Source organism: Nyctibius grandis, chromosome 4 (assembly GCF_013368605.1).
Source record: "Nyctibius grandis isolate bNycGra1 chromosome 4, bNycGra1.pri, whole genome shotgun sequence".
NCBI lineage: Eukaryota > Metazoa > Chordata > Aves > Nyctibiiformes > Nyctibiidae > Nyctibius > Nyctibius grandis.
The window spans coordinates 45,323,809-45,341,484 of record NC_090661.1 but is presented as its reverse complement, the minus strand read 5'-3'; the positions used below and the strand labels follow the sequence as shown (position 1 = coordinate 45,341,484).

At 36.7% G+C, this 17,676-nt stretch overlaps 1 protein-coding gene across 1 annotated transcript in view; it reads right to left on the bottom strand.

Annotated features, from left to right (window-relative positions):
- The window catches only part of MIPOL1 (mirror-image polydactyly 1), a 203,851-nt gene that overhangs the window by 148,375 nt on the left and 37,800 nt on the right, over positions 1-17,676 (bottom strand). The window contains exons 3-5 of the mRNA XM_068399133.1: positions 7,515-7,701; positions 4,647-4,782; positions 3,546-3,651 (exon numbers count right to left, since the gene is read on the bottom strand). Coding sequence (XP_068255234.1) covers positions 3,546-3,651; positions 4,647-4,782; positions 7,515-7,701 — 429 coding nt within the window. The remainder of the gene's footprint in view (positions 1-3,545; positions 3,652-4,646; positions 4,783-7,514; positions 7,702-17,676) is intronic.

Sequence of the window (17,676 nt, the reverse complement as noted above, 5' to 3'; positions counted from 1 at the left end):
ATCTGCAGAATGCTAATACAGTTTTCAGGCATTAAAGGCGGGGTGCAACACCTAAAAGACCTAGAAGGTCCACTTCTTCCTGCTGAGTTGACTCTGATTTAAAAAAGTATTAAATTTGGGGAACATTACTATTAGATATTGTCAAAAAAACCTCACAGAATAGCCCTTGCTACAGAAAGATTTAAGGAGAAATATTTTTTTTATTATATTTTCCTTCAGAATTATTCTTATTCCCAATACATAGCACTGTGATAGCAACAAAAATATCCCAAGAGCCAAGGCTCTTTTGCCAACTATGGCATATCTTTTTGCAGCAGTGGTGGGAATTACTGTGAGAAGACCAGGGCTTTGATATTTTTTCCAGTCTAGAGAGGCTATCACTATGCTCTACAATTCTCACTTACAGTCCACCAGCTCTTTCCTCTAAAAGTTCTTATATACCCCCTGTACAATTCTTCTGTTAGGATAAAATGAAGTCACTTATTATGTCCATCCAAAGGGAGATCTGTTCTCTCTGCTAGTTCTTTCGAAGACCTACTCCTTTGCAATGCCTCCATCCTTATCTTCCAGTCTGTCCTCAGAAGATGTGTGCTCCTTCTCCATTTCGCCTCCCAGAGTGCACCCATTCCCTTTTGTGTTCAACGTATGAAAGTTCTGCAGTCCCACATTTCAAGATTTGTCTATTCTTCACACCCAGTTCACATGTGGTGTTCCCTTTTTTCCTTACATTATCCTAGTTTCAGTTCTTTTATAATGTGCTCTTCCCATGATTTTCCCAATGTTGCCTCCACCTCTGTTTTTCTTCTCTTTATGATGGGGAGTGAAGCTAATGGTACCTTCTGACATGGGCTGAAAATGAGAGAAAATCCAACAGAAGAATAATGAAGAAACAGCAGAAACCCGTGGCAACCATGACCAGCAGAAACAAGTCCCTAATGCTTAAAAGCCTGCAACCAAAACTGAATTCCCTAATTTTCCTTAGCCATAGCTACCTGACACAGTGATAGGGACCCAAGGAAGTTGTGAAATCCATTTTCCAGGCTAGTAAAATTAAAAAATAAACACCTGAAAATAAGTTATTTACTGCACACAATATTAAACATTCTCTTCCATCATGTATACCTTCTGCCTTAACTCTACTTTTTCTTATTCTCTCATGAAGCATTTCACAAATTTACACTATTTCACTTCTCTTCCTCTGAACAAAGAGAAAATCATAACGCTACAAGCTTTGGGTTATTTGTTTCTTAAGACTGTTGTAGCTTCATTTTAAAATGGCCTTTGTCTTCAGCTTTTCTGTTCTTTCCATGGGACTTGTTTAGGCAAAACCCATCAGTTAGAGGGTTACATTTTAAAAGAGAATTGTAATATTCCTCAAAGTAGATAACATTTTTATGGTGTACCTTTCTGATGTTTTTTACAATATAATTTTGTGGAGTCATTTTCTTATCATAAAGTCAGCACTAAGTAATAATAAAAATGCAAACACCCATATTTACAAGCTTCATTCTACCATGTGTTATACACTGCAGTAATTAAACATTAACTAGCAACATGAAATCACAGCAGCATGTGTTCTCTGTTGCTCAAAGGACTTAACACAAGGGGGAAAAGTTTTTCCTTAAATATACTGAGTCTTCTTTATTAGGTTCTGCTTGTCCATTAGAACCCTCCCTAAAGCTTTTATGAGAGAGACACATAGACCTCCACAAACTCAGTTTGGTTCACATCATTCCAGATTTTAAAACATTTTTCCAAACTTGGTAACATTCTTAGAACTGTAAGCCAGGAAGCAAAAAAAAAAAAAAGAAATATTAGCAATATTCCTTTTTGCAAACAGCTTAAGTAGTAAGGAGCCTCTTGCCCTCTCTCTCTCAGCATTTAAAGGATTTTATACTTCCTGAACTTGTAAAAGGAGGAAAAAAGGGTATTTTTTAAAGGTCATTCTTATTACACATTGTAACTCTCATTAAAATTTGTCTTATTCTTCCTTTTAAAATGGAATAACTATGTTAATTATTATATCCATATTCATGCCATACTGTTATGAAGAGAATATTATGTTTGGACATAATTAGAAAGTTTAAACAGTAGTGTAGAAAAAAACAATTTACTAACAAATACTTCAACTGTATCCATAAAAATGAAACTAAATATGTTTTTGACACACCTTTTGACACACATTTCTTTCCAGGTTTTAATGAGCAATGAACACCTATATCAAAGAATATATCTCTATTACAGGCACAGGGGTAAAACACTGTGCAAATATCCAGGAACAAACACAAAACTTGGGCTTCAACCCAAACAAATTACATTAGCTTTTGGCTGCTGGATAGAACTATGACACGCAGTGCGGATTTTTTTTCATCTGAAAATAAAGCAAGCAGTCTATTTAAAATGAAATAAGAATAAAATTATGCCTGTATTTCAATTTGTTTCCTACTATGTAGATTAGATTTGCCTTTCCCTTCCTCCATCATAGATAATCTAGGAACTCTCTCTCTCATCTATAACATACACAGAATACTGTATTCTCAGGGGTTTGACATTAAGTGGAAAGTCAGCCATCTGTTTTTTCAGATGGAGAGTTTATTTTTTGCTCCATTTTCCTGAAGATGTTTATTCCTCCCTTCAGTACCAATATTTTGGGGACAGGTAATAGTACTATTAATACTATAGGAAGTGTGCGTGGTCTATGTAGGACACAATTTTACGTAGCTTACACTTTATTTATGAACAAATGATATGATGAATGTATAAAAGCACTCCCATTAATTCCTTTGAAACACGTGGAGAAAAACCTCAGAATATTTTTCATCCACTGTGTACACTGTACACACAGTCACTTTTCAATAACAAAAATACTCAGCTTCATTACTTTAGAAATTTCTGAAATCATAGAATACAAACAGTCTCTATTCTTTCATGTCTACCCAAAGAAAAATTAACAACAAATATAAGCCTGCATTCATTTTAAACCATAAACTTAAAACCCTTTCATTTTGGGAATTTGTATTAACTTCATTCACTGGAGACACACCATCATCAGACAAAAATTCATTATAACTACCAAAAGAACAGATTATTCAAGAAAAGTGCAGGTCTCCAGTTGAAGTGAATGTGTGGCTATCTCCATACACAGGGAGGGGGTAGTATTGCTCTGAAAGAGCTAAAACAATAAGTGGTATTTGAACTGCTGGTTGAAAGGTAGAGGCACTGGTAATCATTATTTCCCCTTGTTTGTTCAGGACCTTCCAACAAAACAAACAACCTTTTTGTGATTGGATTGACATGGTGTTAACAATGCATTTAATGCCCAAATCAGTATGAATACAGGTAAAGCTCCTGCTAATACCAGTACCAGGATGTTAAAGCCACCTATTTTCTAAGCAACTTGAAACAGCCACACATGGGAAAAAAAAAAAAAGTCAAATCTTCCCTCCTTTAGCAAACAAAGCTAACATTCACTAGGCCACGTCATATAGCAACCGCGGGTACTGTATGAGCCATACAGCCATCTGTTAAACGCTTGCCTACTGTACCTGCAATCTTTTCTGCAATCTTAGCTTCTGTAGCTCTCTCTTGCAGTTCTAAGTCCAGTTTTATTGTCTTCAGCTCCTTGTCCTTTTCAGACAGCTTATCTTGAAGCTGAATCAAACAAATGGACAGTAAGATTCTTATCTGGCTGAAACAGTCAACCAGCTCTTTTAACCACAACAAGATTTTAAATAATAGTTTCTTACCCCCAAAATACAAACACTAAGCAATACAACAGAAGTTCAATTAATTATATTTATTTATTTAAAGGACAAATGTTAAAAATATCTTTATCATCTTCTCTATCTTGCTCTGCAAGACAAGCAGCAATGTGTGTGCCATTATTTTTACTTGGGATTCTCTTCTTCAGATATCACCAGCTGTGGTCCTTCTCACTAAGGAAGTTCAGAATTACATGGAATATAGTGCAGGTAGTGTCTGCATGAATAGCCTATTTCCTATCAAGAGTACTGACATCACAGCCTGAAGAGACTGTGGTGTAAATGCACAATTTTTCATGTGCATCACCAGATAGAAAACTGGTATTCTTTCATTTGTTGAGGCCTTTCTTTTAACTAGAAATTCACTAAATCTGTTCTTGGACAGATATCTGAGCTTGCCATTGAATATTCAATGACACTTCATGGAAAGACTATAGACTTTTCTGTTGTTTAGGCAAATGCAACTGCTACTAATGCTAGAAGCAATGCAATGTGCAAATAGGATGGAATTTTCTTCCCTTAAACAAAGAGGAGTTACCAGGGTACATTCATTGTCTGGACCACATGCACAGAAGCATGAGCTCCAGATTCTACTCATGAAATCCTGGCCTTGGTTTTGGTCCTCCTCAGTTTTCATCCATGATGCAAGAACCTATGTCACTGATTAAAACAGTCAAAGGGCAGGACGATTTTTTTAATTCCAGAGAAGCAGTTGTTAAGCAGATACTAAGAATCCAAAATGACAAGAAAGCTATTGATTGTTGCACTGAAATAAATAACAAAACTAAAATAAGAACAGTTTAAAATGTATGTTTTGTAAGACAACCATAAAAGAGGAAATACTGTGTTCTGAATATCTCACAGAATCACACATATCAATTGTACCTTTTTATTTTTGGCCCTCAGAGTGTCCAATTCTTTTAAAAGGAATGCAGTTTCTGTTTTTCCACCTAAATCTGCAGTATCCTTCCATGAGGATATAAATTCAGGCAGCACCCTGTTAGCCTTTTTTTCCATGGTGCTGTGTTTAGAACAGAAAAAAAAAGAAATAAAAATAATGCAAAACCAGTTCCTCTCCCCCTCCAAAACCAAAACACACAGAAATAAATTCTCAGAACTTGTTAACCATTGCAAATGTATTAAATAGGCAGTAAAAGGGGTGCCTTTCTATCACTTCTTAAATCTGTAATTCTGAAAAAAATCTGTAAATCTGGAATAGTAAATAAATATACTACAGTACTAAGTTATAAAACAGATTAATTTAAATTGGCTATGAAGCCCATAAACAGAAAATGCCTAAGGGAAGCAAATATTAAAAATCGGTGCTTAATACGGAGCAACAAAGTAGTGAAACATTTGGGGATCAAATTGATTCTCAGGTTAAAAGAAACCAAATTCTTCAGTAGGATGGACAATTCCACATGAAGTGAAATGAGAATATCCAGAAGACAAGATCTAGGAGTTCATCTTGAAGAGATCTGTAAAATGATGGTGTTATTCTAAATATTATAACTGACAACCGGAGTTCCATACTGTGTACCACTCACAGAGTTTTAAGATAACTTATTTAGCCATAGACAGGGAAAAATAAGACAAGATTCAACGGCCACAAAAATTCTGTCTCAAGGTAAGACTTTTATAAAACTCCTTGGCTATCCATTGATACTTGCAGATAACTCAGATCTCACTTGTAAGATGGCAGAAAAATCACTACGTGAATGGATTAGAAGGAGGATTAGCAAATATTTTTAACATTTACTTCCCTTAAGTGTTTTCTATTCATAGGCTTCATAGCCAATGAGTCATAAGAAGTAGCCACAGAAAAGCTATACCTTCTGAACTCCTATTGCTACTGTATACATTACTTTCATTATGTGTAATTCATGTCCTAGAAAGAAAAGGAAAGCTATCTGTTGCTCTAGAGTCATCATCTTAGACAGACAGTTGTCTGTACTCAGCCACCCCTTTCTTTACCCGCTTCCATTGGATTTATTTTCTCTATGGTTCTTTAAGAAGGAAGTTAAAATCGGCACTCTGCAGGCAAACTATGGTGCAACCTAAAGCACATTAAACATAGACAGCAGGGAGATTCACATCAAAAAAGTACTTAGTGTATTACACTATACATGGAGTGGAAGAGTGCTTAAACTGCTTATCTTACTTTCAAGATCCTTCAAAGACTATTTCATCTTTGCTCTGTCTAGCAAATTTAATTTAGTATTGTTTAAGACTGGAAGTGAGAGATGCCTTTGGATACTCTTGCCCAGACATTACAAACCTCAAGCTTTTTAAATGCATTTTCCATGTTCAGGAAATGCTTCCCATGAACAAGTTGGAATATACCTCATCATCATCTTTCAACCCCTCATATGTTTTCTTCCTGATGTCTAAAAGAAAACTTGACAAATCACATTGATGGTACACTAAGACCATCATCTACAATGCAAATCAACACTGACTCAACATTTCCTGGGTCATTCTATATCAAGATATTTTCTCATCTCTTATTCTAGTTGCCATCTATTTGGGGAAGGACAAATTTTGTGCAGTTCATATAGTAACTACCACAACGAGGTTTTGGCTTATAGCTTTAGGATCCTACATGCAATATATTTGCAGGTGAGATGGTTCAACATGCTGACTGCTGTGGGAGGTTAATCTTAGTGTTCAAGACCAGCCTGATTGCCAGTGTGAGTGGCACTGGTGAAGTGTAGGAGCAACAATCTTTGGTTGACTCTGTGCTGGGCTGTACTTAACCACTCAGGATTATATTTGGGTCTTAGTGCAGGATGCATTGCCCTAACAGCATATCTCGGGCCCTAATGCAAAAAAAGGCAACAAGACCAAGGGAAAAGTACTGTGGACTGGTCACCACTGGATCATACTAAAGATAACAAAACCAGGTGCAGAATCTGCCAGACAGGTGAAGAATTAGAGTATTTTTTTCAAAAGTACATCATAGGGCTCTGCAGCCTTGATCCCAATTTCAAAAGCAACTCTGTCCCTCTCAGTTAAGACTTGGGCTTCAGAATGCCTAAGTTGCTCAAAACTGGTAGCATGTTCCCTAGTCAGCTGGGTATACCTTCATATATTATGTCACATATAGCATGATGTATATGTTTCTTAAGACTGCAGTAGAGAGCCATAGATCAGTACAAAAATTAATGACAACAAATGACCAAAATTAATGACAGAATAAAATCTTGAGAGCTTGTATTACATGTTTCAACCATATTTGCCCTTCTCCAGGTTCCTGTCACAGACTGCCTACAAAGTATTACAGCTCCTCATCTTCACTCTTCCAACTTCATGTGGATTTCAGCCTGCTTTATTCCTGCTTCCTACTCACTTCCACCCTGCTTCACTCCTGCTTTGTACTCACTCATCATACTTAGGGTACGCTGTGCTTGTTGTGTAAAGAGACAGATACTACTAGACTTTTAGATCACCTTTTCTAATTCTGTTCAGTATGCATTTTTAAAATTCTCTGGAGAGATAACAATCATTGAAACACCTGCAGTGTGTCACATAAGCCATTGCCATGATCATATTTTCTATCAGTGCTAGAGAATACAGTGGTGAAATGCTGCATTCCACAAGGAAAGAAGGACAGATACGGTGAGTCTAAGTAAAAAGCTGACTTACTGATTCTCAGTTGTGAAGTAAATTCCTTTATCTTTATCCAAAAATCCGTATGTATATTGTCTATAATTTGAATCTAGAAAAACTATATATAGGGATATTTGTTTTTACCTTGATTCTTCAGGACTGGAATTACAATCATTTGGGGCTCCTCCTCTTTGACTAGCTACTGGCAAATCTGAAAGTTTCAGTGCTTCAGCTTCGGCCCGGATGAAAAATTCTGGGGTTTTTTGAGAATTCTGATGAAACTGAAACTCAACACAAAAGTCTTCTTTTTTCTGTTCCAGGATGTGTGTTTCTAATTGGAAATAGAAGCAAACACATTTTTTCATTTAGAGAAAGAAGCACAAACTTGAGATTTCTCATTTGAAAATGGCTTGCTATATTCTTATTTGTAGCATAAAGGAGAAAGTACTCTAGTTTCAGATTCACAGCTTCCTCATCCCATTAAGGAATGAGAGCTGTGTTACCTAGAGCACGGATGTGGGAGTTATGACCTATTTACTCGATTTTTCTCACGGAAACCCGAAAAATTCATCACCATTTCCTAATCCCTCTTCCCCTTAAATGATGGCTTAAAATAATGCTGACCCTAGGAAATTATCTACTTATCTTTTGTAAAAACCAGCTCTACCCTAGTGATACATGATGCATTTCTGTTGTAGACAAGGGAATTTGCAGGATGTGAACTAGATTCTTACTTATATCGAGATCTTTTTCAAATCAATTTTGGCTACAAAAGAAGTATCAGCAAGCTGTAATTAGCAACAACAAATTTAAGGCCCCATTATTCACTCTTGGAGAGTGTAAGGTACAGGCTCATACAACTAAAGAACTTGAAGAATGCAAAGCACAAATTGTGCCAAAGGGAAAAAATTATCTGATTAAAATGTTGAGTGTGATAGTTCTCTTAAGCTTGGCTACTAGATATTTTTAGGGCATATTTCTGATATCAAGGTATTTAAATGAAAGAAAGATCTACATACCATGAATGTTCTTCATAAAGAATGAACAAGTCAGTTTTAATTATAGAACTATATGAAAAAATAAGGAGGAAGAAGCCTTAAAAAGCTGCAAATGGAAAAAAGTGCATATATTCTTCATTCTTTCATTAAGATTAGTAGAGAACAAATGCTGGAGGTTTTGCTCATTTAATAACGCTAGCATTTCCAAACATTTTGGATAAATTACACAGTATACATTCTTTGATCCAACTTATTACTTCCTCTTCAAAAATAATAAGAAAGTGTCTATACAGTTGCAATCATTTACAAACAGCCTGAAAATACACATCAATCAATATCAAGGTGTCATGCTGCATGTAAGACACAAAAGCAGAGATTCCAAGTCAAAAATACTGAGGACTGTCTCTAAAATCTGTTGCTATAGATTATTTTTTCCTTGAAGAAGGAAAGACACAGCCAATGGCCCAGGAAACATCCTGAGGAAACAGAGAGATGATTTGCGGAATGGCTGGAGTCGGTTTAACAAGTTCCCATACAAAGCTATGTGTTGCTACCTTGAGGAAAAAGTTATTGTACCCACTGCTCATCTGTATTCTCCTTACCTACCTCAGCACAAATCCACCTGAATCCACTCTTACCATTCCTTTAAACCAGAATCACTGATTTTTGTACTAGAGGAACAACAGTCAATAGCATATCAGAATCTTTGTTTCTGAGCAGTAATAAACATGTGGGGACCATAACTTGATAAAACATTCGTTAACAAGTATAACCTAACACTACTTTCAGTACTGTGATTGAAATGTGTTCCTCAGATCATTTCACAGCTAATGCAGAAATTGAACACAGCCCATAGCCACCTGGATTCTTTGAGCAAATGTACACTGTTGTTCACTAGCAGAGATTTCCTTTTAAGTGCTGCTACATTTTAAAACTGGATTCAGCCTCTTGCTCCTCCTTACAGTCAGTAGCAAGGATCTTTACAGAAATAGGCATTAAAAAATTCACTATGTATACTCTAAGAACCTGCCCCAAATTGGGAGTGGCAACACACAGGAACAAAATTTGGAAGCCTCTGCAGTTAGTACTATCTGAAAACTAACCTAGTCTGAATTTCATTACTTGCAAAACTTTTTATAGGGAGGCATACACTTGGTTGAGATATGTTTCCCATTTGATTTATATTATAAAGAACTGCCTATCAAACATCATCCTGTCCACTTCTCCCATTTCAATTGCGGTGATCTGTATATACATAGTTGCAAATTATGCTCTCCGCACACTGAAGGCAAAGTGCAATGCTTCACTTGCCACAACAACTTTTCCTCCTCTTCTTCTCCAGGGCATCAACATTTTCTATAAGCCATATATATTTGAAGTGTCTCGGATGAAGCGTGTTACATTCTGTGGAAGAATTCAAGCACAACATATCTGTTGCAATAACCAGTGACTGTATTGCCATGAACCTTTGTTCCTTGTTTAGCATTACTGCACTCTCCTTTGGCCCACACTATATGAAAGTCGGAGAAGAAAAATCTTCTCACTCCAGAATGGTAAGAAGATTAGATGACATTAGCTACCACAGTTACACTGGGACAAATCAAAAAAGGGATTCTACCCCATTAGCATGACAGTAATCAACTGAATAAGTTTTTCTTCTTTTCACAGTTCCTGTTTTTCAAATTTGCTGCTTTTAGTGCCAGGATTTTAAAAAGAGTTCACAGAGTCATTGCAGTTGGAAGGAACCACTGGAGATCATCTAGTCCAGCCCCCTTGCTCAAGCAGGGTCACATAGGGTGACCATGAGGACCAGGACCTGTGAACATGAAGCTTCTTCCAGTTGTCCAAAGAAGGCCTCATCTACTTCAACGAATCCTCCTCCATGCCCTTCCCTCTTACTGCCAGGATCAAGGATAACAACACCTGGGTCCCCACACCCTTGACCATCACCCCGAGAGCCATATAGTCATGTGTAGTACTTCCCAGGTCACCCCAGTATGACAGTATCACTGGTACCTATGTGGAAGAGCAGCAGGGAGTAACAGAGGGTCAGATGAGCCTCAGCAGCCTCTCTGTAACATCCTGAATATGAGCTCCCAAAAAGCAGCAAAGCTCTCTAGATGACAAGTCAAGTCAGCAGACAGATTTTTTTTTTTTTAAAACAGAATGAAGTAAATATGTCTGCATGATGAAGCAAACATCTGCATTAGCAGCTGAACTTCAAGCTGAATCCTTAGGCCATGTCAAGATACGGATTTTTATGCCTTCAATTGCAAGTTACAGCAGCTGGAAAAAAAGAATTTAGAATGGGACTAGACCTGTGTTGGCATTTATTAATGCTAATGCTGCTTCTTTAAGCAACTTACATTTGCAGCACCCTTTTCATCCAGATTCAATTCCTTCAAGCACATGGGTAAGACTAAGCAGCATCACAGCAAGCCTGTAAGTGGCATTCCCGGAAATGTTAGGCAAAACACAGAGGATCTGTTTGTTTCCCTGCTGGCTTTGTAGGAGAGAAGATGATGGCAGCCTCCTCCACTCAGAACTGGAAGTACTCTGCCCAAGGTCATTAAGGTTAGAGGTTTTTACTTGTTTAATAAAGCTGTAATGCATTTTTTTGGTCAACATGCTAAAGCTGTCAGTAGAATGCTTTGGGGAAGACATTTTGAACACTGTCAGATGAATGGGCAAAGCAATTTTTTTATTTTTAAAACCACTTTATCCTCCATATAGCCTATGACCCCCACACCAAGTATTTTAGGCCTCCGTACATGGTAGCTTGTCTTGCTGTTAAACTAAGTAGCAATATTAATCAATGCAGTTCAGTGCTTTTCCTCACGCCTCCTGCAAATTGTATTGTGCATTAATTACCAATGCTGCAGAGGCACACTAGGGAGTAAGTAGCATTTACAATAATCAGGCTGCACAAGGAACATCAGAGAAAGGGTAAAACAGCCTTGCAAGCTTTGAAAAAAATGCTGTCGTTTTCATTAAATGGTACCAGCACCATTGATTCTGATTCTTGAGTATACTAAGCAACTTATTTTCCATATAAAATAGAACAAGTTCAGTAGCTCAGATTAATATCTCACTATAGGGGAAAGCTGAACAGCTGATCTTCTGTATGTATTTATCTTGAATGAATAGCTTGTTCACATTGAGGGAAAGAAAAGCAAATGTTAGGAAGAAGGAATATAAAGACACTAGAATTAAAGCTGGGAATTGATTGTGAGAGACGTAAAGGGAAGATAATGCTGTCATGGTTTGAAACAGTAAAGGCAGAACTGAATTTAATGTTGTTAAGCTGGGAGTGGTTAAAAAGTCAAGTAAAAACATTGAACCTAACACATTTTTCAGGCAACCACTGTATCTCATAGCTTCTTCTTAGAAGTGGGGGGATTGGCACCAAAACCAGGGAAAGCACAGAATCAGAGAATCCTGTACTGATGCTGACAATACGGAAAGAAGTGTTGAAGATGTAAGTGCACAGGTGGCTAAGGAAGCAGTAGCTTCCCTTGTTATACCACTCAGCATAGTCAGCAGTTCTGTCATCAAGTAGAAGCTGGGTGGACACCTCCTTTCCCCCTGTTTGTAGTCTTTCAGCACCCCACTAGCCAAATTGTGCTGATCAGCTCAGAGGTTTGCAGGGGATCTTCGCGGAATAACAATAAAGGAAAACAAACAAAAACCAACGGAACATGCATGCAGCACCGCAAAATACACAGTTGGCTAGAGATCTGTCTGCAGATGAGTGTGGGGACATTGGAAACCCTCGGTGCTCCAAGCTTCGAGTGTAATAGTACCTACTGCTTGATACCTATAGCTTCCTAGTATTTATTTTAAGCTAGTCTGTAGCACAGACAAAGCATGTTCTCATCTGTCTGCAAAAGACTGCATGAAAGAACCCTTAGAGAGATGGCAATAAGAGGCAGAAGAGCAAAAAGAGCAAAACCAGGAAGGAAAAGAATGAGCCATGCACACTCTGGGAGTGTGAGCAAAGCTGACTGCAAATTCAGTAGCTTACTCTTCCTACATTGCACTGTCAGATTAAAAACATTTGAAAAAAAATGTAGAACAAAACATTGTGCTACATTTGAGGAACTAACTGCAACCTTAATTACTAAAAGCCCCAAAAATTCAGTGATTGACAAACTCTTATTTACTGTTAATCATGTAATTTTTTCTTCTCCGTCTAAACAACAATGCAGTTCCAATTTATATTTTTTTTTTGTGTTTGTAGAATACCAAAAACTTTGAATTTCAAACACCAAGAGGGAATGTTCACTATCCAACAAAACTATCAAAGCAAAGAGCCACCCTGTTCCTATACCAAAATAATTTATCCCCACTGGAATAAAAGGGTACACTTACTACAGTTTAAGAATACTTGCACTTGTCCCTACCTGCAAACCACACATCCACCTCAACTTGCTGCAATAACTGTCAAGTGTGTAAAAGCATTACTTGAGAACTTCACCTTCTTTTTATTTTCACTAGACTAATTGTTCTTTATTATTGACTTTCAAATTATCTAGATATTTTGTAAGTTAATAATGTTACAAACGTTTCTGAAAAGATAATTTTTGGGCATGTGTGTATGACAATGTATGCACACCTGCAAGTGTTCTAACAAGCTGTTAGGACAAGACAGTTGCTGAATTAATAAAAAGTAATTTTAATAGCTTCATGTGAAAAATGGATTATGGAATTGTCTTAAGTTCATGACATCTAATGCCACTGGACTTGAATTCTTAGCTATATATAGTAAATAAATAGAAATTAAATATTTAAGTCTAACAGAAAACTTGAACCTAATAGCCACTAACTTTTAAAGCTATGCAAATGAAATTAGTACTATGGCTGAATATTCCTTCATGAGCTGAAAATGATGAGTCAGCCTTTTTGTCAAAGACAAACATTCATTCACTTGGCTGTATAACTACTGGAACTTCTACCAAACGGAATGACTGTGAAAGACTCAGATTGCTCAACAGTTCACCCCTTACTGAATGGTTAAAAGGCATAAATCCTGAAAATGAGTGGGAAACCAAAATTAAAGGATTTTATAGGCATAAATATGCAAAGAAAGAAAATGAGGCTGGTGGAAGAAATCTGGTCCTATTGCCTGGCATAAGTGGAAAGAAAAGAGTTGCTTTAGGTTTTATGCATTTTCAGAATGCCTGTTATTTCCTTTTTCATTCCTATTTGAGTTGACGCAGAGGCAATATACAGGATTTACATGTATAGCTCAAAGAGTGTTCATTATTTTTCACTTTTTCCTTACTATTTTATCTTTCCCACAATCTGCAAACAAGTTTTCACAGTTAAACCAAGAAAAGATGCTGTACTTAGTTTTCAAGAAGAAAGTAATTCCTGTTTCTGGAAAACAATTACAAAAGCTCAGTACAAAAAGTACAAGGACAACATACATTTTCTCCAAAATAAACAAACAAGAAAAAGTGCAGCTTTACTCATATTTGGACTTACTACAGATTTACTTACATTAGCAATTATTTAGGCCCCTTCAGTGCAGTGTAGTGAACTGAGAACCAGTAACCTGCAACTAACAGTAAATGGTTGTTCCTTCGTAACACACTTTTTCTAGTGTTTAAAGAAAACTGGGCAATCTTTAAGATGATTGTTCAGTAGGACTCTAAGATCTCACTAAATCACTTCTATAGCATGTCACTTAATGGCAGTCACAGGAACCTGATAACAAGTGAAGACTGAGCTCAGAGTAGTTTTGTAATACAAAGCTAATTCCTTTCATTTCTCAGCACCCTGCCCAGCCAAAATGCTGCATATAATCAACCAATCCCTTGGCAGTAACAAAGAGGAAATCACCACGTAGATGCATTGTATGCTCAGTGCCCCAACGATACATAACTGTGGGCCCTGCTGAGAGCACCATGGGTCAACTCAGAAGAATGAGGACTATCAACTTACTTTTAAGTAACTCTTACACAGAAAGGTCCCGGATTTTATACTGAGATAGGATATCTGCTCTTATTTCAAGAAACAAATGACAGAAGTTCACTGAAATAAGCCTTGAAAACAACGTTTTCTGGAAACTCTCACAGATATTTTATAAGGGATGTATAAGCGATGTATAAAGCCATCAAGACTGAGGCACATAGTAATAAAGTAACTGGATCAAGGTCATTGAGCAAGCCATGGCAGAAGTAAAATTGCAGAAGTCAAGGCACTGTATCCATGCTGTATCCTGGAGCCTGTGTTACCTCACTGGTGGTCCTTCCTGCTCCTGTCTACTCCTCAGAGATCTCAAATTCTTCTTTCTTCTGTCAGAGAGGCTTTAGCAACTCATTTCAATTGGACTTCAAGAAAAAAAATACCATTTTAACTTATGAATGAGAAAGTATCATTTACACAATCAAAAAATTAAGAGAAATTTCAAATAACTAGATTGGTATCCTTCCACACTCCTTTATGATGATAATTTTCATTCACATGACAGACTACAGTATTTCTATATTAGAAGACAGACGTGCAGTGTACAGTTCATACAAACTTCCTGTAATTTCAATGGTAGGCAGACGAAATTAAATAACTTTTTTTTCTAAACATCATTCTAATGTATCATTCTAATACAGAAAACTTCCAACAATTAAAACCGTTTTAGAAGTCAGTCAGGTTAACAGAACAATACAATTCAAATGCTCAATCTCTGGCTACAGCTAAGCATTTAAGTTGTCCAAAATCATGAAGAGAGCTAAGTATTCTTATTGGAACTTTATTGAGAAAGTTCTCCACAAATGAAGAACAGCCTAAGTTATATTTTGCTCTCTTAGTTTGCTCTATATCCCATGACACATACACACACACACACATACAAAAGAGGCCTGAAAATATTTTGTCTGCTAAAAGATAGATGAAAATCAGAAGTTTAATGGTTCATTTTTTTATTCCTTAAAGGAATCTAAAGAGAACAGTGAATTCATTCTGTGTTAGCAATTTAAGCAGGGGGACATCTGTCTTACTTTGAATACTTCTTTATTCACCTGTACTTGTGTGGAGCCCTGGCAACATCCTTCATAAAGAAATAAATTGAGAAGGAGATTAAGAACAGTTGGAGTTATTCTGGCAAAGGCAATTTTTTACAATTCTCTGAGGATTCTGATTATTTTAGTAATGATGTTTCCCTCGCCTGTCTCTCTCACTAAGTCTTTTGCCCTCCTATTTTGCATCTAAACAGCAATTGTGTACAAACTGGTGAATATTTAAAACAGAAAAACACTTCTAAGTCTTTAAAATACATGGCCAATCATTATTTTCGTATTCACTGCAGTTAATCATGATGCATTTATTAATGTGTAAATATCAGACATTTCCTTTGGCATTCCACTCTCCATTTGCAATTCATTAACATATTATTATTTTAAAATATTAGTCTCTGAGAAGACACCAGATTTTCGTTGGATTGGTCTCACACTTGAAAAAGCATTTTTATATTCAGAATGCATCAAAACAGCAGAATCTCTAGGCAGATACTAAGTGGGATTCACTGAAACACAATGCTAGTTCTAATGGACGGATGATTGTGTTTGGTCTTTTGAAACTTTGAAGTATAGGTAAGTCTTGATCACACAAATTAATAAATCCTAAAGCTGGAGTTAACAATAACCATTACACCCAAATTCTGCAGCTTAGCCCAGCCAATTTTTCAAAAGGTCAGGTTGTGAACTGGAGAAGATCAGGGAGGTCCACCGCATAGCTTTGTTGCCAGGCATCTCTCGTCTGGATTGTTGCAGGCATTTATTAGTATTCGTCAGCAGACTCAACAAAGCAAACAAGAAATTCAAGCACGAATAATAAAATGAAATGCTGCTATATAACCCTTTGTCATTCAGCAAATATGGGACTTTTTAGCTACATTGTTCCTAAACCTGGGTTACTAGTTTAATTTTTCTCCACAGTGCTGACTGAATGAGTATGCATGTGCGTTAAATGCGGAGCTCCCTTAACAACTGCAGGACTGCCATTTAATCTGTTGGTAGATGGACCATTTCCTGTGGGAACTCTAGCTATGATTTCCAGATCCACCAAATAAATCTCAGATTAAGATTCCAAATGAAACCTGCCTTTGGCAGATAAAAAAATGTCAAGATGGATATAAACAGTAAAATTATAAATTATCTAGGTGTTGCACGATGACTTGATGTGCGTTTTTTGTTTACACTTTCCCCGATATCACAACTATACAAGGCATTCATCAAATGTCACACTTTCATAATATTGGAGGCATCATTAAAACTGTTTGGCTAAGGACCTTGAAGTGTTTAAGCAGTAGCTCAAAAGTATATTTGTGCAAAGTAGAAGAATAAATTTACATATCAGCAGCAGCTCATAAGGGATGGGTAAATATTCTGTTTATCTCTCATTGTAATTCAGGTTAGTTTAAATACAGGGTTTCAGGATATCATTACAGCCTATATGGAGTTATTACATAATTTCCAAACATAGTGTCTGCTAGAGTTTTACTAAGCATGCTGTGTTTATGTTTTCTAAACCAGCTAAAAACAAAGCAAACCCTCCCATCCCATTTTTCTTTTGCTATTGTTATACCAGACAATTGCTTTTCACTTATAACCCCTTCCATTATCTAAATCTTAATGATCCAGAACTCCCTTTTATCTAGGCAGGGTCATGTTTCCTGATGCCCATTAATTATAGTGAAAATTCTCTTATCCAAATGTACTCAACCTCCCCTATGGCAAACAAACAACTAAGGCTTTGCTGAATTAGAGTTCTAAACAAAATCCCAGAAAACTACAGCTTTAGAAGTGAAGAAAAATATTGTAATTTTAAATGTCCGACACAAAAGAAAGGTCACTCTGCATAAAGTGCCAGTAAGATACCTTGCCCACACACCCTTTTCTCTGAGTAAAGGGTCTACTAAAGATGCAGGTGAACTCTCAGATAAGAGTGTTCAATGCACTCCCTGAAGAATTTTTTTTTAATATATTTTTTTTGTTATGTCTTTGCTCTGAATTTAGGCTTCATTCTAGTTGGTATTAAAATAGAAGCAATGAAGGTTTCTAAAGAAGAAAATAACCAAATTCCTCTTGCACTTGTGCTAGGTCTTCTAAAGCTCCTTCTGAAGCACTACATAAAAATTACTGTGGTAATAAGTGCTGCTCTCCCTGAAGTACATTTCAAGACATTCTGAAGTTAGCTGCACTCATACTTTAAATGCTTAAGCAATTCAAAGTGCAATACTTCAAGGCATGCATTCTCCCATCTTTAGTGCTTGCTGTCCTCGCTGCAGATAAGGCACTACACATTTTCAG